At 36.9% G+C, this 26569-nt stretch overlaps 1 protein-coding gene across 1 annotated transcript in view; it reads right to left on the reverse strand.

Moving 5' to 3' along the window:
- ADAM10 (ADAM metallopeptidase domain 10) overlaps positions 1 to 26569 on the reverse strand; it is a 110752-nt gene that overhangs the window by 22468 nt on the left and 61715 nt on the right. Inside the window, exons 6-10 of the mRNA XM_082648690.1 lie at positions 26346 to 26495; positions 21593 to 21685; positions 18389 to 18572; positions 6196 to 6359; positions 2212 to 2395 (exon numbers count right to left, since the gene is read on the reverse strand). Of these exons, the coding sequence (XP_082504816.1) occupies positions 2212 to 2395; positions 6196 to 6359; positions 18389 to 18572; positions 21593 to 21685; positions 26346 to 26495 (775 nt within the window). The remainder of the gene's footprint in view (positions 1 to 2211; positions 2396 to 6195; positions 6360 to 18388; positions 18573 to 21592; positions 21686 to 26345; positions 26496 to 26569) is intronic.

Here is a 26569-nt window from a genome sequence, read left to right on the forward strand (position 1 = left end):
CTGGGGAAATCTGAATAAGATCTGTGGGCTGTATCAATGTCAATATCCTTGCTATATGTAATAGTGTATTGATACTATACAGTTTTGCAAGGTGTTACCACTGGGGGGAACTGGATGAAGGGTATATGGAATCTCCATTATTTCTTACAACTGCATGTGAATCTAAATTATCTCTGTATAAATTTCAATTAAAAACAAAAGGCCATAGTGTTATGTCAATTATACCTCAAAAAAAAAAAAAAATGCAGGGTTTCCCTGGTGGCGCAGTGGTTAAGAATCTGCCTGCCAATGCAGGGGACATGGGTTTGGGCGCTGATCCAGGAAGATTCCACATGTCACGGAGCAACTAAGCCCGTGAGCCAACACTACTGAGCCTGCACTCTACAGCCCGCGAGCCGCAACTACTGAGCCCACGTGCCACAACTACTGAAGCCTGCATGCCTAGAGCCCATGCTCCGCAACAAGAGAAGCCACCGCAATGAGAAGCCCACACACCACAACAAAGAGTAGTCTCCTGCTCATCGCAACTAGAAAAGCCTGCGTGCAGCAACAAAGACCCAATGCAGCCAAAAATAAATAAATAAAATAAATAAATTTATTTTAAAAAATGCAGCTAAAAAAATGAAAGGCCGTGCTTATCTGGAAACCTTCCTCAATTCTTTCTCCTTTGCTGCCATATGTTTAACTCATCTATAAGAGTGTTGTTTATGTGCAATATGAGCAGGCCTCAGTGTTTGCCTTCAAGTAACTTAAAATCTTGTAAAATAGGACAAGGACCCCCAAAAACATAATACAAGGTAGAATATTTAGGACATATTAAATGCCCTACGAGAGGCATAACAGATGAATGGATAAACAAAATGTGGTATATCCATATAATGGAATATTATTCGGCCATAAAAAAGAATGGCATTCTGATACATGCTGCAACTTGTATGAATCTTGGAAATTTTATGCTAAGTGAAATAAACCAGATACAAAAGCATTATCCCATTTATATGAGGTACCTAGAATAGGCAAAGTCACAGAGACACAAAATAGATTAGAGGTTACTAGGGGCTGGGGAGAGAAAGAAATAGGAGTTATTGCTTAATGGTTACTGAATTTCTATTTGGAGTGATTTTAAAAGTTTGAAAATGGAAAAGCAGTGATGGTTGCATAACACTGTAAATGTACTTAATGCTACTGAATTGTACACTTAAAATTAGTTTAAATATAAATTTTATGTTATATATATTTTACCACAGTAAGAAAAAAATTCATAGCAACTTTATTCATATTAACCCAAACCTAAAAAGCCCAAGTGTTCCATTCAATAGGAGAGTGGATAAGCAAACTGTGATATATTCATATAATGCACTTCTATTCAGTGGGGGAAAAAAGTGGTACAAAATACTAATAATGAATCTCAAAATAGTATGCTGAGTGAAAGCAGCCTTCCACAAATGGGTGCAAACTGTATGATTCCAATTATATGAAATAAAATAAGCAAAATTTATCTATGGAGAAATAAATCAGAATAATGGTTGCAGGAGGAGTGCAAAGATTGATGGGGAAAGGAAATGAAAGAACTTTGTGGGGTGACAGAAATGTTGTACATCTTCACAGGTGCTTAGATTACACAGGTAAATGTATTTGTCAAAGCTCATCAAATGGTGGACTTAAGATTTGTATATGGCGGGCTTCCCTGGTGGCGCAGCGGTTGAGAGTCCTCCTGCCGATGCAGGGGACGCGGGTTCGTGCCCCGGTCCGGGAGGACCCCGCATGCCGCAGAGCGGCTGGGCCCGTGGGCCATGGCCATTGAGCCTGCGCGTCCGGGGCCTGTGCTCCGCAATGGGAGAGGCCACAGCACTGAGAGGCCCACGTATCGCAAAAAAAAAAAAAAAAAAAAAGATTTGTATATTGCACTTATGTGAAAAACAAAAACACCACAAACAATATTGAACTTTACTTAAATTGAACTCTACTTATGTAGGCTAAAGTGTTTAGGACTGAAGTATACCGATATCCACAATGCACTTTAAATTTCAACAAAAAAATATGGATTGAGAGATGAAGAGATTGACAAGTGTGATAAAGCAAATGTATTAAAGTGCTAACAACTGTAAAATATAGGTGGTGGGCACATACTAGGTGTTTACTATATAATTCTTTCAAGTTTTCTGAATGTTTCAAAATATTCATAATAAAATGCTGGGAAAATATACATACCAACAAAACAGTTGTTTCTCTTCTTCTCAAGAACTTGACTTATATTTCTAATACTACAGAGTGAGAATTTATTGTTGTTAAGTTTGTCCCCAGATGTTGCTCTTGCATACATGATGTAATTGCCGTTTTCTTTTTGTCCTAAATTCTTAGATTCTCCTGGAGTGCACTCTGTTCCAGAATCATGCTGTCAAAAAGAATATAGAGTTACATAAACAGGAAGTAAAATAAGGTTTTCAGGTCATCTGATTAAATGTAATTTTCTCATCAGAAGAAAAATGGAAGCTTATGGACTCTCCTTTAGAGTAGATCTTACAATTATTTTAGACTGTGAAAAGGAAGATAATTTGCTCTTTTAGGGGTCACTGTCTCAGAAGGGAAGAAAATATCAGTGAAGGTATAACTGCAATGGATACCTTTTTTATTTTTATTTCTTTTTTGAAATTTACATAAATCTTTGACACATTCTGCAATTATTTCTTTTAGTTGGATTCCCAGTGGTAGAGTTACTGAGTTAAAAGGTCAAATATTTTAAAGGTCTTGATACATACTGCCAAACTGCCTGACAAAAGGGCCATATTAATTTACATTATATAACCACATGGATCAAGATTTCAATAGGCAGAAATGGGAAGGAATTGGCTTCCTGGCAGAAGTAAAGTTTTTTAAAATGACTTAATTTGACAGGGAAGAAGAAATAACACTGGAATTACACTTAGACCCAAATTATGGAAAACCCTAAATGCTAAGATAAGGAAATTGTATTAGCAATATCATCAGGTATTAGAAGTAAGGTTGTGAACAGAAGTGACATGATCAGACCGATTAGAACTATACCTAGGGCTTCCCTGGTGGCACAGTGGTTAAGAATCCACCTGCCAATGCAAGGGACATGGGTTCAAGCCCTGGCCCAGGAAGATCCCACATGCCGCGGAGGAACTAAGCCTGTGCGCCACAACTACTGAGCCTGTGCTCAAGAGCCCACAGGCCACAACTACTGAGCCCACGTGCCACAACTACTGAAGACAGTGTGCCTAGAGCCTGTGCTCCTCAACGAGAAGCCACTGCAATGACAAGCCCATGCACCGCAATGAAGAGTAGCCTCCGCTCACCACAACTAGAGAAAGCCCGAGCGCAGCAACGAAGACCCAACACAGCCAAAACTAAAACCAAATAAATTAATTAAAAAAAAAAAAGAAAGAACTATACCTAGACAAAGATTCATCTGCTCAGAGTCAATACATTAAGACTTTCATACCGAGAAACAGGAACTTGTCTCATTTATGATTACAACTCCCCACAACAAAGTTTATAAAGTGGTTAACAGCAGGTGTGCAATAAACATTTAGGACAGGATAAATAAATATAAGGGATAGAATGAACCACTCAAAGAGAAAGTAACATTGTCATAATACAGATACATGACAGGAGAGATAAAGACAGATTTTAGATAAAGATGTCAAGGGAGACAGGCTCAGGAGTTCATGGTCTGGCTGATCTCACTATTAAATTATTTAATACATATTTACTAAGTACCGACTATCTATATGTATGGTATCATGAACAACATACACAAAGGGATGAGGTGTATTTGAGCATGACAGAATCATTATAAGTAGTCTGGTATGACAGGAAAAGATAGCAAGGTAGGCAAAAAAATGTGAACCAATTTATCCATTCAACAATAAGCAAAAAGTAATATTACATTAATGTCTTAAAAACACCTCTCTGGCAACCAGGCAGAAGACAGATTAGAAGGGAAGTGAAAAGAGAACAAACTAGATATCCTACTCCAAGTATGGCCCACAGACCAGCAGCAGCAGCATCCCATGGGAGTGTCTTAGAAAGGCAGACACTCAGGCCCAACCAAAGGCCCACTAAAATGGAATCTATACTGTAAGATCCTCAGTAATTTGTATGCACATTAAACTTTGAGAGACCCTAGACTAACGAACAGAAGAGTAGTTGGAAGGGTACGAAAATCCCCTGGTAAGGGTTGGATGAAGGTGACTGGGAGAGTCGAGGACATTTAACTGCCCTTGAAAATGCAAATTAACAAGAGTTCTCTGCTCATCTCTAAATTTTCAGTTACTCTTTTTAGAAAATATCACAAAAGCAGACAAGAGGTAGAGCGATTCAACGCATTTTAAGTACTTTATCCAAGAGTACTGATAATAATCTATCGATTTCTGATCGGAATTAGAAGAAGAAAGACTTGCAACTTAGTGAGAGGGTACTTATATTTTACAAACTGGGGGAACATTAGATAAGAGCATTTGAGAATTTTAAGCTATGATATTACAGTTTTTTTCTAAACTCATAAAAATTTCCATTTTTACAAGTGATAAGGTCCAAGTAAATGAATTTATATGCAGTTTTCAAATGAAATTTTCCCAAACTTGTTATTTTAATAAGCCCCACCAAAATCACAAAGACAGAATATCTTTCAGTATTTTGTATTTCCATGTGTATTAATCTTCAGTTCACTTGAAAATCAATTCAATGAACTGGGTATTAAATGATACCAAAGAACTGCTCATTTTGTCAGGTATCATAACCACATGGTGGTTATGGAAGAAAATGTCTAATTTTTTAAGAGATGCATACTGAAATGTGGAAGGGGGAATGAATTTGATTCTAACACCTTACGAAGAAAAAGAAAGAAACACAGAAAGGAGATGTGGCAAAATCCTGATGATCGTTCAATCTGAATCAGAGGTTGGCAAATCGCAGCCCACAGCCTGTTTTTATATGGCCTAAGCTAAGAATGGTTTTTCCATGTTTAAAAGATTGTAGGGCCTCCCTGGTGGCACAGTGGTTGAGAGTCCACCTGCCGATGCAGGGGACACAGGTTCGTGCCCCGGTCCAGGAAGATCCCACATGCCGCACAGCGGCTGGGCCCGTGAGCCATGGCTGCTGAGCCTGCGTGTCCGGAGCCTGTGCTCCGCAACGGGAGAGGCCACAACAGTGAGAGGCCTGCGTACCGCCAAAAAATAAATAAATAAATAAATAAATAAATAAAATAAAATAAAATAAAAGATTGTAAAAAGAAAAACAACAACAAAGAAAAATATGCAACAGAGACTAAATATTGTCCCCCACACCTATTATGTTTACTAGTAGACTACAGAAAAAGTTTGCTGACCCCTGTCCTGGATATGAACGGAAGACTTTGCCGTACTATTTGTCTCTACTTTTATATATGTTACAAAGTTTTCATACCGAACGACTTTAAAAGAACAGTCTCATTCCACAGTAGAGAAAGACAAATCTAGTAAACCCCAATAATGCTTTAACAGAAACCAAACAAGAACCCAACAATTTGCTAACATTCAAAATGTACTTTAAGCAATGAAAAGTGATTCTCATTAAATAAATATTTGAATGAATCATGTGCCAGGAACTATTTTTTTTTAATTTTTTAAAAAAATTTATTTATTTATTTTCGGCTGTGTTGGGTCTTCGTTGCTGCACGTGGGCTTTCTCTAGTTGCAGCGAGCGGGGGCAACTCTTCGTTGTGGTGCGCGGGCTTCTCATTGTGGTGGCTTCTCTTGTTGCAGTGCACGGGCTCTAGGTGCGCGGGCTTCAGTAATTGTGGCACACGGGCTTAGTTGCTCCGCGGCATGTGGGATCTTCCTGGACAAGAGCTCGAACCCGTGACCCCTGCGTTGGCAGCCAGATTCTTAACAACTGCGCCAGCAGGGAAGTCCCCCAGGCACTATTCTAAGGTCAGGGGACACAGAAGTGAATGAAACAGACAAAATTCCTTGCTTTCATAGAATTCTGGCACTGTTGTGCTTATTTTCTTATTTTAATTACAAATATTCTATCTTCCTCCTTTTCAGTATTATGGTCAAGTACATTACTGTGTTCTGACATATAAAAACTAAACATTCATGTGTACTTGTTTTCACTGTAAACAACAAAAATTAAACAACGTGAAAGATTAGTAACTTTTAAAAAATGTAATAATTAAGCAATACTTACTGGAGATCCAAAGTTATGTCCAACTTCATGAGCAAATGTAATGTGAGAGACTTTGGGGGGTACATGAGACCCATAGTTCTGAACAGTAATAATTCCAGTGTTTAAAGACTTCTTCTTACCATCTGAATAAAGCTTACTTTTTTCACATATTCCTCCAGAGCTTCCTAATTCAAAACAAAATATGGCTAAAATTAGCATCTATTTCCCCCCAAATAATTTTCTAATATATGCTGTATTAACTTGAAACATTTTATATGTATTTTGAGTCCAAAATTGGTACACATGTATATCAAATACTCAAAAGATTCTTTTGCCCAAGGTTAGGAAGTCATTTCAAATAAAAGTTTTAATGGCACACATATATTCCCAGGGTTGAATACAAAGTCCTTATAAAATGTTCCTCTTCATAATCAAAATGTCCTCCAATTTTTCTCCCATTAATTTAGCAAAACAAATATTTAAGAGTCTGTTCAATTTAAATATTTCAGCATTTACACTGGGTCAAATCCTACACCTCTTCATCTTGTAAAAAAAAAAAACAAACAAAATAACAACTTATATTTAAGTTAAATGAAAGTTGAACAAAATATTCTCAAGGAGATTCTGAGAAAGTCACTGCTACCAATAATAGCAGTGATGCACAAGAGTATGTGATTCACTATCCTGAGAGGCAACATACAATGTATTCTTAAAAAAAGAAAAGAATTAGTGGTCGCACAGGCTGGGGGTAGGGGAAACAGGGAGAGACTGATAGAGGTACAAACTTCCAGTTATAAGAAGAATAAGGTCTGAGGATCTAATGTGTAACAAATGATGGCTACAGTTGATAACACAGTATTGTATAAATGAAATTTGCCAGGAGAATAGAACTTAAACATTCTCACACATAGACAAAAAGGAAAAAGGTAAATATGTGAGGTGATGGTTGTATTAATTAACTTGGTAGGGGGAATCCTTTCACAGTATACAAATATCAAATCATCACACTGTGCACTTTAAATATCTTACAATTTTATTTGTCAATTATATATCTCTCAATAGCTTAAAAAAAGGAAAAAATATGTCAAGTGGGTAAAAAAAAAGGGAGGAGGGAATGAAGGAGAGAAGGTGGGAAGGGAGAGAAAGCAAATGTGGCAAAATGTTAACTGATTAATCTATCAGGAGTTCACTGTATACTACTCTTGCAACCTTTTGGCAAGTTTGAATTTTTTTTCAAAATAGGTTCAAAAAACTGAATTATGATTTTCCAACATGTCTTGAGGATGCTTGCAAATTTTAAAAGAAAAATCTTCATTTTTACTTATATGATACATATTAAATCATTTTGTAGTTCACCTGTTCGTTTATAGCTCCTGAACGTCAGAGCTTAATACCGAAATGAAAATGCTTTCACATCTAAAGGCAGTTAATTTAAGAAATTAGAAAAAGAACAACAGCAAATCAGAAACTGGCTGGCCAATCATCGTCTTTATGTACACTAAACTGAGAAGACCACAGTACTTTAAATAATTATTAAAGACTTTCAGTGAGAAGTTCTTTGGTTTACATTCAGATTTAAGAGGTTACTCTATTTAATTATTTTAATTAAAATATCACATGGATTAGGATATTCTGATAACTGATCAAATTATTTCAAATTAGCTTTCTACTACATACAAAGTTACAACAAAGTTATTAAACCATTTTTAAAAGTCTAACATTTATAATCTCTGATAAAGCATACAATAGAAAGCAATTCAAAAAAGATGTACACAAATGGCATGACACTACAATTGCTGCCTTGTTCCTTTTAATATTAGAAAGTACATAGCAACAAATCATAAATTTAATGACTATTAGGATACAATTTAAGAAGCTGAAATGATAATGTGCTTTCACAGAAAACTAAGCTGAAAGGCTAAGTCATATGCAGATTTTAACCAGCAAAGGACTGAGAACCTCTACATTTAAAACTTACTACATCTTCTACACCAAAAACTGGATAGAAAGAAAACAGCAAATAATTTATGAATATTTAATATATTCTCTTAAGCTACCTCTACTTTTGAGTCCTCAACCTTGAGTCCTAAGGACTGTTATCATTATTTCTAAAAACTAGAAAAGATAGAAATAAGCACTCTGTATGTAATAATTACAGTCTATATGTTACAGTTTTAAACAAATAGTAAATTAATATCCTGCCTCATCGAAGATCTGTCATATGCAAATTGGTCCAATGCAGTACTGGCAAACTTGAACTAAGCATAGAAGACTCCACGCTGCAAATCTTTGTCAGTTAAAAAAAAAATGTAAATAGCATATATTAAAAACTCTGATAATATACCTTCTGTATTTTTAAGGTCTATCTTATTTAAAGGAAGATCATACATAAACTTGAGTGTACTCTTCTGAAATATAGTCTTTATAATTCATATCTTGTCCAACATCTTAACTGCTTTTGGTTTTAATAACTGTTGTTTATTTGGAAAGTTTATTACTTGCTACACAGACTAACAGCATATGTTGGAATAATTCAGTTATACAGGAAGAAATAAAATACTATGTCTAATATTATAAGTCATGGTTTAACTTTTTAAATACTGCAACCACTTTTGATATGCCAGAAACTCAATTAATGATATCATAAATACCTATAGCTAAGCCATAACTCAAGTTCAGTAATTGCTTTACATTGTAAATTTAAGATTTTACTACATATAGTCATTACTGAAAAACAGAAATTATGTAATGAGAAGAATAAAATGTTTTTAATTTGAGTCAAAAGCAATTATTGATGGATGGATGACTCAGTGACCAACAAAGAAGTATGACATTTTTCTATCTACAGGATAGTCTGAAAGCTAGTCACAGAATATCAGTCTTAAACTTTAAAAAAGACTCCCCCAAAAGAAAAAAATTATAAAAACTACAGGGTAGTATAATACCTTGACAGAATCCATAAATAAAGTTTTGATGTGAGCAGGCCTAAATATCTAAAACAATAGTATCATGCTGACCATACAATATTAATCTGAGCAGTAATTTTGAAGCAGACATTAGTACCACTCCCAGATAGGTTATTAGGAAATGTCTGAGGGTATTTCTTTATCTGTCAAGTCTGGGGAGCAGTACTCACATGCAATGGGTAGGGACCAAGGATGTTAAACATCCTGCAAGGGACAATCCAGACCTGTACAAAATGTCAATATTAAGTGTCCTCTATTCTAATGATGTAATATTTTAATGACATAATTCTCCTAGCCTTTTAATTACACTTTCAAACAGGTTAAGAATGCAAGGAATATCAAGGACATTGGCTCAAGATGGCAGAGTAGAGGACATGTGCTCACTCCCTCTGGCGAGAGCACCAGAATCACAACTAACTGCTGAACAATCATGGACAGGAAGACACTGGAACTCACCAAAAAAGATACCCCACATCCAAAGACAAAGGATAAGCCACAATGAGATGGGAGGAGGGGCACAATCACAGTAAAATCAAATCCCATAACTGCTGGATGGGTGACTCACAAACTGGAGAACACTTATATCACAGAAGTCCACCCAATGCAGTGAACATTCTGAGCCCCACGTGAGGCTTCCCAACCTGGGGGTCTGACACAACCTGGCGGTGCAGAAGGGAGTGGCACAGTATATTTAAAGTGATGAAAGGGAAGGACCTACAACCAAGATTACTCTACCCGGCAAGGATCTTATCCAGGTTTGATGGAGAAATCAAAAGCTTTACAGACAAGCAAAAGCTAAGAGAATTCAGCACCACCAAACCAGCTCTAGAACAAATGCTAAAGGAATTTCTCTAAGTGGGAAACACAAGAGAAGAAAAGGACCTACAAAAACAAACCCATAACAATTACGGAAATGGTAACAGGAACATACATATTGATAATTACCTTAAACATAAATGGATTAAATGCTCCAACCAAAAGACATAGGCTCGCTGAATGGTTACAAAAACAAGACCCATATATATGTGCTGTCTACATATATGTGCTGTCTACAAGAGACCCACTTCAGACCTAGGGACACATACAGACTGAGAGTGAGGGGATGGAAAAAGATATTCCATGCAAATGAAAATCAAAAGAAAGCTGGAGTAGCAATACTCATATCAGATAAAATACACTTTAAAATAAAGAATGTTACAAGAGACAAGGAGGGACACTACATAATGATCAAAGGATTAATCCAAGAAGAAGATATAACAACGATAAATATATATGCACCCAACACAGAAGCACCTCAATACATAAGGCAACTGCTAACAGCTATAAAAGAGGAAATAGACAGTAACACAATAATAGTGGGGGACTTTAACACCTCACTTACACCAATGGACGGATCATCCAAACAGAAAATTAATAAGGAAACACAAGCTTTAAATGACACAATAGACCAGATAGATTTAACTGATATTAATTGGACATTCCATCCAAAAACAGCAGATTACACTTTCTTCTCAAGTGCACACGGAACATTCTCCAGGATACATCACATTGTGGGTCACAAATCAAGCCTCAGTAAATTTAAGAAAATTGAAATCATATCAAGCATCTTTAACCACAACGCTATGAGATTAGAAATCAATTACAGTGAAAAAAAAACCTAAGAAACACAAACACATGGAGGCTAAACAATACATTACTAAATAACCAAGAGATCACTGAAGAAATCAAAGAGGAAATCAAAAAATACCTAGAGACAAATTACAATGAAAACACAATGATCCAAAACCTATGGGATGCAAAAAAAACAGTTCTAAGAGGGAAGTTTATAGCAATACAAGCCTACCTCAAGAAACAAGAGAAACCTCAAATAAACAATCTAACCTTAAACCTAAAGGAACTAGAGAAAGAACAAACAAAGCTCAAAGTTAGTAGAAAGAAAGAAATCATAAAGATCAGAGCAGAAATAAATGAAATAGAAACAAAGAAAACAATAGCAAAGATCAATAAAACTAAAAGCTGGTTTTTTGAGAAGAAAAACAAAACTGATAAACCTTTAGCCAGACTCATCAAGAAAAAGAAGGAGAGGACTCAAATCAATAAAATTAGAAATGAAAAAGGAGAAGTTACAACAGACACCGCAGAAATACAAAGCATCCTAAGAGACTACCACAAGCAACTCTATGCCAATAAAATGGACAACTTGGAAGAAATGGACAAATTCTTAGAAAGGTGTAACCTTCCAAGACTGAACCAGGAAAATATGAACAGACCAATCACAAGTAATGAAATTGAAACTGTGATTAAAAATCTTCCAACAAACAAAAGTCCAGGACCATATGGCTTCACAGGTGAATTCTATCAAATATTTAGAGAAGAGTGAACACCCATCATTATCAAACTCTTCCAAACACTTCCAGAGGAAGAAACACTCCCAAACTCCTTCTGAGGCCGCCATCACCCTGATACCAAAACCAGACAAAGATACTACAAAAAAAGAAAATTACAGACCAGTATCACTGAGGAATATAGATGCAAAAATCCTCAACAAAATACTAGCAAACAGAATCCAAAACACATTAAAAGGATCATACACCATGATCAAGTAGGATTTACCCCAGGAATGCAAGGATTCTTCAATATATGCAAATCAATCAATGTGATACACCATATTAACAAACTGAAGAATAGAAAGCATATAATCATCTCAATAGATGCAGAAAAAGCTTTTGACAAAATTCAACACCGTTTATGATAAAAACTCTCCAGAAAGTGGGCAGAGAGGGAATCTACCTCAACATAATAAAGGCCATATTCAACAAACCCACAGCAAAAATCATTCTCAATGGTGAAAAACTGTATTTCCTTTAAGATCAGGAACAAGACAAGGAAGTCCACTCTCGCCACTATTATTCAACATAGTTTTGGAAGTCCTAGCCACAGCAATCAGAGAAGAAAAAGAAATAAAAGGAATACAAATTGGAAAAGAAGAAGTAAAGCTGTCACTGTTTGCAGATGACATGACGCTGTACATAGAGAATCCTAAAGTTGCCACCAGAAAACTACTAGAGCTAATCAATGAATTTGGTAAAGTAGCAGGATACAAAATTAATGCACAGAAATCTCTTGCATTCCTATACACTAATGATGAAAAATCTGAAAGAGAAATTAAGGAAACACTCCCATTTACCACTGCAACAAAAAGAATAAAATACCTAGGAATAAACCTACCTAGGGAGACGAAAGACCTGCATGCAGAAAACTATAAGACACTGATGAAAGAAATTAAAGATGATACAAATAGATGGAGAGATATACCATGTTCTTGGATTGGAAGAATCAACATTGTGAAAATGACTATACTATCCAAAGCAATCTACAGATTCAATGCAATCCTTATCAAATTACCTTTTTTTACAGAACTAGGATAAAATATCTTAAAATTTGTATGGAGACACAAAAGACCCGGAAAAGCCAAAGCAGTCTCAAGGGAAAAAAGGGAGCTGGAGGAATCAGACTCCCTGACTTCAGACTATACTACAAAGCTACAGTAATCAAGACAATATGGTATTGGCCCAAAAACAGAAATATAAATCAATGGAACAGGATAGAAAGCCCAGAGGTAAACCCACGCACCTATGGTCAACTAATCTATGACAAAGGAGGCAAGGACATACAATGGAGAAGAGACAGTCTCTTCAATAAGTGGTGCTGGGAAAACTGGACAGCTACATGTAAAACAATGAAATTAGAACACTCCTTAACACCATACACAAAAATAAACTCAAAATGGATTAGTGACCTAAATGTAAGACTGGATACTCTAAAACTCTTAGAGGAAAACATAGGAAGAACACTCCTTGACAGAAATCACAGCAAGATCTTTTTTGATCCACCTCCTAGAGTAATAGAAATAAAAATAAACAAATGGGACCTAATGAGACTTTAAAGCTTTTGCAAAGCAAAGGAAACTACAAATAAGACAAAAAGACAACCCTCAGAATGGGAGAAAATATTTGCAAACGAATCAATGGACAGAGGATTAATCTCCAAAATATATAAACAGCTCATGCAGCTCAATATTAAAAAAAAAGCAACCCAATCAAAAAATGGGCCGAAGACCTAAACAGACATTTTTCCAAAGACGACATACAGATGGCCAAGAAGCACATGAAAAGCTTCTCAACATCACTAATTATTACAGAACTACAATGAGTTATCACCTCACACCAGTTAGAATGGGCATCAACAGAAAATCTACAAACAACAAATGCTGGAGAGGGTGTGGAGAAAAGGGAACCCTCTTGCAATGTTGGTGGGAATGTAAATTGATACAGCCACTAGGGAGAACAGTATGGGGGCTCCTTAAAAAACTAAAAATAGAATTACCATACGACCCAGCAATCCCACTACTGGGCATGTACCCTGAGAAAAGCATAATTCAAAAAGACACATGCACCCCAATGTTCATTGCAGCACTATTTACAATAGCCAGGTCATGGAAGCAACCTAAATGCCCATCAACAGACGAATGGATAAAGAAGATGTGGTACCTATATACAATGGAATATTACTCAGCCATAAAAAGGAATGAAGTTGGGTCATTTGTAGAGATGTGGATGGATCTAGAGACTGTCATACAGAGTGAAATAAGTCAGAAAGAAAAACAAATATCGTATGTTAACGCATATATGTGGAACCTAGAAAAATGGTACAGATGAACCAGTTTGCAGGGCAGAAAGAGAGACATAGATGTAGAGAACAAATGTATGGACACCAAGGGGGGGAAAGTGGTGGTGGGGTGTGTGTGTGTGTGTGTGTGTGATGAATTGGGAGACTGGGATTGACATGTATAAACTAATATGTATAAAACAGATAACTAATAAGAACCTGGCCTATAAAAAAATAAATAAAATAAAATTCAAAAAAAGAAGAATATCAACTAATTAAAGTAGAAGGAATGATAAAAAAAAGAATTCGATAGGCTGTGGGTTATATTGAGAACCTCATTTTGAGCTCTGCATGTGGTCAAATTCTAATACGTAAAATCAAACTAAAATTTCTAAACTAAGAAAAAACAGAAGAGACAATTTCTACCAAATCAAATGTCTCAAAGAATGTTCTTTACAAATGCTCAGAGGAATACTGAATGGTTCAGGATTAGCTCTGGAGATGAACTCCAGAGCTAGCCTTTTTCAGTGACCTGGCAAAGTGAGACTATGTTCATTGGGTTAACTGATAACATTAAGAGGGATAATAGATGAGCAGAATGTGCCTTAATAAACCAAAAAATAAAGGCCCCTCAAAAAGCTGGTTAGGGGGCTTCCCTGGTGGCGCAGTGGTTGAGAGTCCGCCTGCCGATGCAGAGGACACGTGTTCGTGCCCCAGTATGGGAAGATCCCACATGCCATGGAGCAGCTGGGCCCGTGAGCCATGGCCGCTGAGCCTGCGCGTCCGGAGCCTGTGCTCCGCAATGGGAGAGGCCACAACAGTGAGAGGCCCGCGTACCGCAAAAAAAACACAACTTTGTTAGGGAACCAATGTTTTGGCCTCTAAAATAAGAGGCTACTACCTGCTTAACACAGAACTGTGTTTATATAAAGAGAACTTTAGAGTAATCTTTCTAGATTCATATTCAAGACTATCTTTGTTTTGGAGACCAGACTCCTCCCTTTTGGGGGCTCCATTCCAGGCCCTGTATAATTTCAAATGGAAGCCTCCAAGTCATCCCAGCTCACAAGCTGTTTCTACTTATTATGGAGTTGGGGCAGGAGGTACTGTTTTTCTCATTGAGGTAACTGAAGGCAGTACCCAACCACAATAAGAAATATTAAAAGAACAAGTAAAAAGTAGTATTAACAAGACTTAAAGACAAGAAACCTACTATTCAAATGTTTTAACCCTCATTGCTTTTCCCAGCTTAACTGAGTCAGTGAAGAGGACTACAACGAATAATTTGAGTAACTATTCTGTGAAAATTAACACAACAGTATCAAAACAAAATCCTTTCCACTACCATATATTTGAATAGTGAAACAGCTGCAGAGTTAAATGATACAACAGAAATTAATTAGGCCAAATAAAAATGAAAAAGATTAAGAAACAGTAATATCACAAGCTGAACAGATCAGCTATAAAATGATATTTTAAAAAATAGTGTAACAGCAAGCATTACGAAGATCTACATGCAGAAACATGAAGTATCAAAGGAAGGGCAAAGACAGAAGAATTTACAATGAAAAATAAACAAGCTGAAGCAAAATGATTTACCTGCATTTATAGAGACAGAACAGACAAGGACCCCGTCTCCTAGTTCCCAAACCAGTGCTCTTCTAATTATGCCTTGACAATTACCCAAAATGATGCCTAAATAATACAGAGTAGTACTGTTTTATAACTCATCTCTCTTAAGAAAGAAGGAAATAGATTCCATCTCTGCTTAGATCCAGGAAACATTTCAACTTCTTCTTGGAAATGTCTTAGAAAGATAAAAGTAGGATGTTACATTATAATAATACCTAGTAAAATAACTACGAAATGCACAAAACCTGGAGTCAAAGGTCCAGATTCTAGGTTCTGTGAGATACTGGGTTGTTGACAAAGTTTCTGAATCCAATCCACCTGTATAATGGAGGAAATACTACCTACACCTCATAACGGAACTGAATTAATCAGTAAGAGCAAATACATAAAGTTCCTTATAAAATAATAAAATGTAGGTGAAATAAACTCAGTTCAGGTAGTCTAAGGGCAAAGGGAAGTGAAGAAGAAAGCTGTCAAGGCAGGTATCTTATTCTAGAAAAAGTTGTGTCAAAGGAACAAAGATCCCTTCTCTTTGCCACTCTGGCCCCATTCTTCCTGCCGAGCCCCTCCCCAGAAGCTCTTAGAAAAAGGCTTCTGAGAGCTGGAGTTAGGGGTTTAACACAGAGTAAAGGAAGAGGGCATCAGATGAAGAACGCAATGACAAAAATACAAGTAACGTAGCCCATCATTTTCAATCCAGAACTGCTGCTTCAATAAAATAAGCACCGTTTCATAAAATAAGTGGTCCAGATATCATAAACAACTAGAAAGAAAAACTAACTCTCCCCCCAAACCCATAACCCCAGTCCAATCATGAGAAAAACATCAAAAAGACTGCAACAGAGGGGCATCCTACAACATTCCTGACCAATACTCCTCAAAATTGTCAAGGTTATAAAAAAACAAGAAAAGTCTGAGAAACCATCACAGCCAAGAACTAAAGAGGCATGACAATTAAACGGACTGTGGTATCCTGGACAAGATCTTGGAACAGAAGAAGGACCGTAGTAAAAACTAAAGAAATCTGAATAAACTATGGGCTGACTTTAGTTAACAATAATGTACCAGTATTGGTTGATTAATTGTAACAAATGTACCATACTAATGTAAGCTGTTAATAATATAGGAAGGTAGTGGAGACGACTCTATCTGCTCATTTTTTTCTATAAATCTAAAACTGTTCTAAATATACAGTCTATTTTTTTTTTTTTAAAGTAGACATGAGGATATCTGAAGTTTCAGGAAAATTTGACCAAGCTCTCTCAGGACCATTACATTCTTAATGAACAACAGTCTGGAGTTGAAAATGCAAAATGGCAGAAAGTTTTTAGTCTGAGATCATCCAATCATTTGCCCAGGAGACATTTTGTGAGCAAAAATATTAAGATGGTGGTTTGCAGACTTTAGTATGCATCAGAAACACCTGGAGGGCCTCTTCAAACAAAGGCTGATGGGCTCCACACCTGGAGTTTCTGATCTAGTAGACCTGAGTGAGGCCCATGGATTTACATTTCTAACAAGTTCCCAGGTAATACAGATGCTGCTAGTCCATGGAGCACACTTCAAGAGCCACTATATTAATGGTAATATATAAAGAAAAATGAATCCCTGAGTTTCTATAGTACTTACTGATGATTAAGGAGAACGGACTATAAACTATGTGATAAAATTATCCAACTAACCAAGGAGGGGAAAAGAAATTTCAGAATATAAAAGTTATAAAACGTGAATTATCATAGGAAAGAGTGAGTTGTACAATCTGCTGACAACGCAAGTAACACAAAACCAACACAGATCATTGTAAAGGACAAATATACAAAAATACTGCACTATGATATATGCAGCCTATGACATAAACTTGTACTTTAATGACATCATGAAATTGAGTACACTTTAAAATGTGGAAGAAAAAAAAGCTTTGGAAACTAAAAAGGATATTCATTGCTGGCTTAAAAAAAAAGAGCAAGTATAAAAGCAAAAATACAGTATTAAAGATGTTAAATATGCATAACAAACCAAAGAATAAACTAAGAATAGAAAAGCCTGTCTTGCCCTGGATAAAGCAGAAGTTTACACTTTGAAAAAGATAGAAATTATGTATCAGAAGGAGAAACTGCTGTGTATAGCTCAGAAGGTGACAGACTACTGATCAAATTCTATATGGCAAAATTTATATTCAAAGAATCTGGGATTCTTTCTACTCATCTTTCAATTCATCAATTTCTCTAAAATAGGCTACTGAACTTATTACACTGTGACTCACAGACCCCCACCCCGACTGCAATGGCAAGGGGATTATCCCATTCGGGCTTTCTCAGTGACAGTAGCTTTCACGGCTAAGGCAGAGACCCCAGCGGAACGTGGGGCCATGCAGTCAAGCCAGTGGAGCTATGGGTACTGGGCCTCCTGCCCACATCTCTTTTCAGGCAACACTTCCCTTTTGTTAAAATAAAGGTGAGAAATAATAATAATAAAGGCAGTCTTTCTTTTCTTTCTACCTGCTATTCCTGAGCAGGATTTCTCTGCTCTTTATCTCATGGCAGAAGAAGCAAGAACACAGTTTTCCCCTTTTGACTCTAAGAACCTCTCCCCATCCCGCTACCTCCCAAAATAATTAATTACATTAACTTTTGTGAAAAAATTAGTATTTTGCTTTTCAGTTTCAGAACTAAGTACCACTTTTTCCCATAAAATTATTTATTTCAGCTACTGAATGTACCAAATGTCAGGATATCTCCCTGTTAGTACTCATTTACTCATTTCAAAATAAAAAGCTGCTTCAACTATTTTTCCATTTACATTATGCTTATGAATTCTGCCTAACTCAAGATGTATACATTTAGATACTGTACAGGCATCACTTTCTCCTATACTTTGTAAAATTCAATCCATCAAGAGAACTGCTTTTCATTTCAAGTAGTAAGTCAAGACATATATAGATAAACTACCTGAAGGTGCTCCAACCCAAGCCAGACCAAGGACACCATCATCAAAATCTCGGTCTGTGAAGACATAGGCCAAACAGTAGTCATCATGATTCTGCTCAGAATTTAATTCCAGAAACTTCTCCACACCAATATTTGGAAAACGGAAGGGATTTGTAGGGTCCTTCTCATCAGCAGTTGTGTTGATCTAAAATCCAAAACAATGATTTTAACAAGCAACCAACGTTAGCAGAGCCTTAGTGTAAGTAGTATCTACCTGGACAATATGCTTGGAAGTCAGGCCTAAATTAAAGCTTCTAGTTATTCCCACTACCTCCATCCCTGATCTAATCAGAGAAGCCAAAAAGGGAGGAGGGAAGGAGGGAGGGAGGAGGGAAGGAAGGAAGGATGGACGGGTAGGGGAATTAAAACTGAGTATATTACATTTCTGAGCAAGTGTTCACAGATTCCTGAACACTGAACACTTGGGATGGGAAAACAAGTTCTGCTTTCAAAATTTCCTATAAGGAAGTACAGTTTCTCAATTTAATCATTTGATGAGTCTCCTTTAGTGCTAATCTCCTACATATGATGACAAGTATGACATAAAACCCTATATTTCAGCTAATTAGTATAACATAAAAGAAATATTGAACCCAAAACTGTCAATTCAGCAGACAAATCATATTCTTGGTTCTCCTTGCCTAGAGTCATGAGTCAAGCACAACTAATTTCAAGTTCAATCTTTTCCCCTGAATGTGAGCAAGAATTTTTTTTTTCTTTGCCAATTCGTTTCTCTTATTATTTCAAGCTGAGTTCCTCCAGAATGTTTCCTTCCACACTTAGCTACTATACTCCTGGGTGCAGGTTCCTCCTTCACAATATGAAGAATAATCAGTTCTGATACCAAACTTCAACTGAAACAAAAGCTTTCATTTACTACGCATTGCTTCCTTTCAGAGACCTCTGCCTAACCTCTGAAGTCCTAGAACAATTTGGTTTTCCCCAAGTAAGTCAGAGAATTACATACAAGACTGTTGGTAGAGAATAAAAAGGAATATGTATGAGAGTAAACATTGCTTAGAAGGGAAATCTCAGTCTATTGAAAATATCAGTGATAAGGCTATTACAGTTAATAAAATGAAAACTATAGGTCTTTTTAGGATCCACATCCTTCAGTAAAAACCAAGGAGCTTACAAACAGGATGGTAGAAACACCACTGAAGGCAATTGCCTAAAGACAGATATGAGATCATCTGGTTTATCCATTAACAATTAACCAGAAACAATCAGTTATGGTCATCTAACACACGCACACACACATCCAAAAACAAGAACACTATACATTAAAGGTAGCCCATGCTTAGAGACATGCTGCATATCGCTTTTTCCCACTAAACATAGAAATGAAATTCTCTGATACTTCTGTAATATTGGCTACAAATAAAAACTGCATCTAAATTTTAGTTACCTATATTAAAATGGGATGATTAATTTTTTCTTAATAAATTTATTTATTTAAACTAAAGTTTTAATCTCAGTTAAAGGCCTGAAAAACAACTAATCGCCACATAACTTTTTTTTTTTTTTTTTTTGCGGTACGCGGGCCTCTCACCATTGTGGCCTCTCCCGTTGCGGAGCACAGGCTCCGGACGCGCAGGCTCAGTGGCCATGGCTCACGGGCCCAGCCACTCCGCGGCATGTGGGATCTTCCCGGACCGGGTCACGAACCCGTGTCCCCTGGATCAGCAGGTGGACTCTCAACCACTGCGCCACCAGGGAAGCCCCACATAACTCTTTTATATACATGCATCTATTCATAATGCAAATTATTTTAGTCAAACAAATGTGTTTCACTAAAATTTGTTCAGGTGTTCTCTACTTTTCACTACTTTGCATTTCATTGCTCTGTCTACTAAATAGCAATATTTATAACACTTATCACTTTTACTTGCTCATTTAAAGGTTTATATTGCTCTCAAAATACATGAAAGCAATTGATTACAAACAGTTCTTATACAGTATATCGAACCATATTTCACCTTAAGGCAATCCAATGTAATAATTAATCATGTCACTTCTAAAAGTAAGGACCACTTTCAGCTATTTTTAAAAATATATTACATGTATGTACTAAAACTATAATCTAGTCAACAATATTTTAAGAAGAATAAAAGCACAAAATATAAAGAAACCCTGTGGGGTATTCCCTGGTGGTCTGGTGGTTAGGACTCAGCGCTTTCACTGCCAAGGGCCTGGGTTCGATCTCTGGTTGGGGAACTAAGATGCCACAAGCTACCGGCGCAGCCAAAAAAACGCTGCACAGCCATGTGGCACAGCAAAAAAATAAATAAATAAATAACATTAAAAAAAATAAAAGCCATTAAAAATAAATTTTTTTAAAATAAAGAAATCCTGTGGCAAGTACTTTTGTAAAATGATGATTTTTAAAACCCAGGTTATGTAGCTTATAAACTCAGATTCTTAAAAGCTTTATACTTTGAAAGAATTCATATTTAGAAAATTTTTGAAACAGTCCAATTTTTTAATAATAATATTTACTTATTAACAATTTATAACATTAAAACTAAGAATCAGTAGTTCTGGATCAGCATTTCTCAAAATGTGCACTGCAGGTCTTTGGAGTTTCAGTTGATGTTAATACAAAAAGGTTAAATTAGCTTAGAAAAATATGGATTTCTTTCCCAAAGGATTTCTCAAAACTTGAAATACATTAATGTGCACTGTTAAATTTCAAGAGGAAACAGTATTAAGTGTTTTTCCAACTTCCAATTGTATTTAACCACTGTATCTATCCTTCCCTCCACTGCAGCATCAAATGGGACACACTCTGAAATATACTGCATAAGGCAAATCTGAAGAAACTGGGGAATAATATCAGGGAGAAAAATGTCAAGTACGGTATCTGCAGTTACTTAGAGCGCTTTCTAACTGGTATGTTAATCAGATAGATAGAGAACAGTACTTTCTACCATACCTCTTCTGCAGTCCAGATTAAAGCCCTGTAGATTTCATTAAGTCATAAACCCAAGTATCCCCTCTGTGTGTGTGTAAAACCCAAGAGTAAAGCTATCCTGCATCAGCACATACAATTTAACTATTTAATGCATGAAGATGAAGTAAAAGTCAAGCATTTTTCTTTTTGTAAACATGATCCTTATTGTTTCTCTTTCTTAATGTTCTTAACTACTGAAATTCCTTACTTACTCTTATGCGTTTCACCATGAAACTGATATTACGGATTCCAGAGAAGTCTGTGGTCTGGTAAATTGTATCAATCGCTTTAACATGACTGGATATCTATTGATTTAAAAAAAGAGACATTTTAGAGGCAATGTTGAAATGTGAAAAAGACTGTGAATTTCCATTTCCCAAATCAAGAATTATTCATATTCCACCACATTCAAACTTTAAAATGTCAATATCATATACTAGATGAAAGGATGAAAAAGATTAGTGAGCTGGAACTGAGAAGGGAAATTCAGTGACTTTTCCATATTTTTCTCTGGCCAAAACCAAACATGTACTCTTGCCTCAGTCATATATTGGGTTGGCCAAAAAGTCCCTTTGGTTTTTAAGTAAAAATAAAAGACATTTTTCATTTTCACCAAGAACTTTATTGGACAATGTATTCACCATTTTGTTCCGCTACCTTATGCCATTTTTCAGGCAACTTCATAATTCCATTCCCAAAACTTTTTATCTTTTCAAGCAAAGAACTGTTCCAGGTACCTTTTACAGTCTTCCAGGGAATTGAAATTTTTTCCATTAAGAGAATTTAGTAAAGACCAAAATAAATGGAAATCCGAAGGTGCACATAAATGGAAATCTGAAGGGGATGAATCAGAACTTCCCAGCCAAGCTGTAACAGTTTTTGCCTGGTCATCAGAAAAACATGCGGTCTTGTGTTATCCTGATGGAAGATTCTGTGTTTTTTGTTGACTAATTCCGGACGCTTTTTGTCGAGTGCCACTTTCAGTTGGTCTAGCTGGGAGCAGTACTAGCTGGAATTAATCGTTTGGTTTTCCGTTAGGAGCCCATAATAGAGGACTCCCTTCCAATCGCACCATCTACACAACATCACCTTCTCTGGACGAACACCAGCCTTTTTTTTTTTTTTTTTTTTTTTTTTTTTTTTTGGCGGTACGCGGGCCTCTCACTGTTGTGGCCTCTCCCGTTGCGGAGCACAGGCTCCGGACGCGCAGGCTCAGCGGCCATGGCTCACGGGCCCAGCCGCTCTGCGGCATGTGGGATCCTCCCGGACCGGGGCACAAACCCGTGTCCCCTGCATTGGCAGGCGGACTCCCAACCACTGCGCCACCAGGGAAGCCCTCGAAGACCGGCCTTTGGTGTGGTTGGTGGTGGTTCATTTTGCTTGCCCCACGATCTCTTCCGTTCCACATTATTGTACAGCAGGGGTCCCCAACCCCTGGGCCACGGACCAGTAGTGGTCCTCGGCCTGTTAGGAACTGGGCCGCACAGTAGGAGGTGAGCAGTGGGCGAGCAAACGAAGCTTCATCTGCGGCTCCCCATCACTCACATTACCGCCTGACCCATCCCCCCGACCCCCATCCGTGGAAAAACTGTCTTCCACAAAACCACTCCCTGGTGCCAAAAAGGTTGGGGACCGCTGTTGAACAGTATCCACTTTTCATTGCCCGTCACAATTTGTTTTAAAAAGCAGAACGTTTTCGTTACGTTTAAATAGAGAATCACATGCGGAAATACGGGCAAGAAGGTTTTTTTCGCTCAACTTTCGTGGAACCCAAACATCAAAGCTATTAACATAACCGAGCTGGTACAAATGATATTCAGTGCTTGATTTGGATATTTTGAATATGTCTGCTATCTCCCACGTGGTATAACGTTGATTGTTCTCAATTAATGTCTCGATTTGATTGCTATCAACTTCAACTGGTCTACCTAGCCGTGGAGCATCGTCCAGTGAGAAATCTCCAGCACGAAACTTTGCAAACCACTTTTGACACGTTTGATCAGTCACAGCACCTTCTCCATACACTACACAAATCTTTTTTCGCGTTTCAGCTGTGTTTTTACCTTTCATGAAATAATAAAGCATAATATGCCAAATGTTTTTCTTCCATCTTCAATATTAAAATGGCTACACAAAAATTCACCAATTTTGATAAGTTTTTTTTTAATGCACGCTGATCTGACAGCTGTCACAATACAATCTAACAAAATTGTTTCAAATGAAATTAAAGACAATTAAGCACTACTAGTGACATCTTATGGAAAAAACTGAACGAACTTTTTGGCCAACCCAGTAAAACTTGGTTTCCTCAATTCCTTCCTGCAATGTCATACCTCCATGCCTTTTCGCATGCTGCTTCCTTATGCCTAGGGTATCTACCCCTTAGATTCAGCTCAAACATCTTCTGTGAATATCTCCCTGATAATATCAGGACACTCAGTCGGTCTCTGACTTTAGTCTTTCCATTGATGCAATAGTACATATTCTGTAAGTTTTGTCCACCATTTACTATATGGTAGGCGCTGTTTTAGGTGCTGGAGGTACAGGGGTAAACAAAATTGAGAAGGTCCCTATAAATTTACAGATTTATTCTAGAGGGGGAGGAAGGGAAGGAAGTAATACAAATATAAATAACATACATTCAGATTTTGCTAAATTCTAAGAAGAGGTAAACAGGGTGATAGAACACAAAAAGATCCTCTTTTTCCTAGCTGACTCCCAACTTAACTCTCTGGCTTCTAAACCACTCTATATACAACCTTCCCATCTTCATTTACAAAAAGCACCCTTGCTACCACTTATGTGAAAACATGCATATACATATAGGTTCAAAACTATTTTCAAAGAAATTATATAAACATAGTCAAGTAAAAGCATTAACAATAATAATTTCAAAAGTAGCCCTAGTTGCCAAACAATGATAAAGAATACCATAACACTGCTGATAGAGTCCATTATAAATCTGCCATCTACCCTCAGCTTGGCCTAGCAATCCCTTATCCAATTCTCACTGTTCCTTCTCCACCCCCAACAGTGGTAGTTCAAACATTTTTCCACAGACGACTGATCAGACATCTTACTTTACTGAGGGTTCATCTTGATCGCCTGCTCTTTTAACCTTCAAACTTTTCTTTCTTTCTTTTTTAATATTTATTTATTTATTTGGTTGCGCCGGGTCTTAGTGGCGGCAGGCGGGCTCCTTAGCTGCAGCATGCATGTGGGATCTAGTTCCCTGACCACGGATCAAACCAGGGTCCCCTGCATTGTGAGCATGGAGTCTTATCCATTGCGCCACCAGGGAAGTCCCCAAACTTTTCTATCTTTATGCATTTCTATCTCCCTCAAATGGTAACTCTTCCTTAAAGAGTAACTTTTCTATATTCTTAACCCCAATCTTTACTGGATCTTCAAGGACATTGTTTCTCATCAGTTTTTATTTCTCATATCTAACACTGCTTCTCTACCGGATCATTTTCCTCTTCTGACCAACTTCTCATGTATCCCCCTTTCACTCAAATATTCCATATTATTCCTGACACCATTTTTTTCCTGTTTTTCACACCTCTTGAAACCCTAACTGCTCCTGCCAACCCATTCCTTATTGTTCACAATGTTTTTACCCTCACAACTTTATTGAGAGCTTGCTTAAAGTCCATCAATAATATTCTAATAACTAAAAATCAGCTAACCTTTATAATCATTCTTTCTTTTTTTCAGCATTACTGAGGTATAAATGACAAATAAAATGTAAGATATTTAAAGTGTACGTCATGATTTGACATACATATAAAATATACATTGTATATTTGACATACATATACATCGAGTTAATTACTTTGTAGTCATTCTCTTTGGTATCTCCACATATGACACTATTGGTTATGCATTTTGTTGTGAAACTTTGCTTATTCCTTGGCTAATCCTACTTTATCTCCTACCTCTTTAACTATTATATTTTAGCCCATAGATTCTCCTTGTCATCCTATTCACTATAAAGAGATTTTATCTCCCAGTTCCTTCCCTTTTGATTTCATTCTCTCTCCTTATTTTAACTATCTCTTTTGCACCCTTAAATTCCATGCAGAAAGCTCAAGGCTAACCTCTCCCAAGCTCCAGTTCTACATTTTCAATACCCTATCATCACCATGTACATGGGCTTTTAAACGTGTCTAAAAGTAAGTTCATCACCACCAACAAAATGAGTTTACCATTTATACTAATGACACCTCCACCCTCTCAGTCTCAAATCCTTGGACTCAAAATGCATTCATCAAACTCTCACTGGATACCTTCAAAATGAAGGATATTTTGGGCTTCCCTGGTGACGCAGTGGTTGAGAGTCCGCCTGCCGATGCAGGGGACGCGGGTTCGTGCCCTGGTCCAGGAAGATCCCACATGCCACGGAGCGGCTGGGCCCGTGAGCCATGGCCGCTGAGCCTGCGCGTCTGGAGCCTGTGCTCCGCAACGGGAGAGGCCACAGCAGTGAGAGCCCCGCGTACCGCAAAAAAAAAAAAAAAAAAAAGGATATTTTGAAGAGTGTCTCTGAAAAATTTATACTTCAATAAGACACAAATGCAGATAGTAATGTAACTTAGAAAGTGTTAAGTATAAGGAGAACACGGAATAGAAATTAAAGATTCTTATTGGAAAGACTCCTCTACCTTTCCCTCCTTTAAGCCACAAATGACAATTTGACCCTCTCTTCCAAGCTAAGCTCCCAGTGTCATCTCCTTCATGAAATCATTTTCTTACATCTCTCTTTAGAATGACACTAAAATATGCTACCTGGTCTTTCTGTTATTTGTGTTCTTACCTTACATATTTTCTCGTATCACAATTGAAAATACATACTCTTTATTTTTCCAAAATGAGATATGCACTAACTTTAATTTTTAGAGGAATATACAGGTATAATGAAACAATATGAGAATATGAAAACTAAAATAGTAGCAAAATTATAAATACCTGGGCAATCACAGCCTCTCGTGTTCCATAATATTTAAAAAACAGATGATCAGTCTGAATATAAAGCTGACAAGTATTTTTTTCAGCTGAAGTTGTACGTTTTTTCCTCAGGAGTTCTGGACCGTTAATAGCATGTTCTTCTTGAGGTGTCTATATGTCAAAAAGAGTCATTTCTAATCATCAGAATGCTTCACTGTTATAATTTTATATAGTTAAGAATACAC

This window comes from Grampus griseus (assembly GCF_964374135.1).
Source record: "Grampus griseus genome assembly, chromosome: 2".
Taxonomy (NCBI): domain Eukaryota; kingdom Metazoa; phylum Chordata; class Mammalia; order Artiodactyla; family Delphinidae; genus Grampus; species Grampus griseus.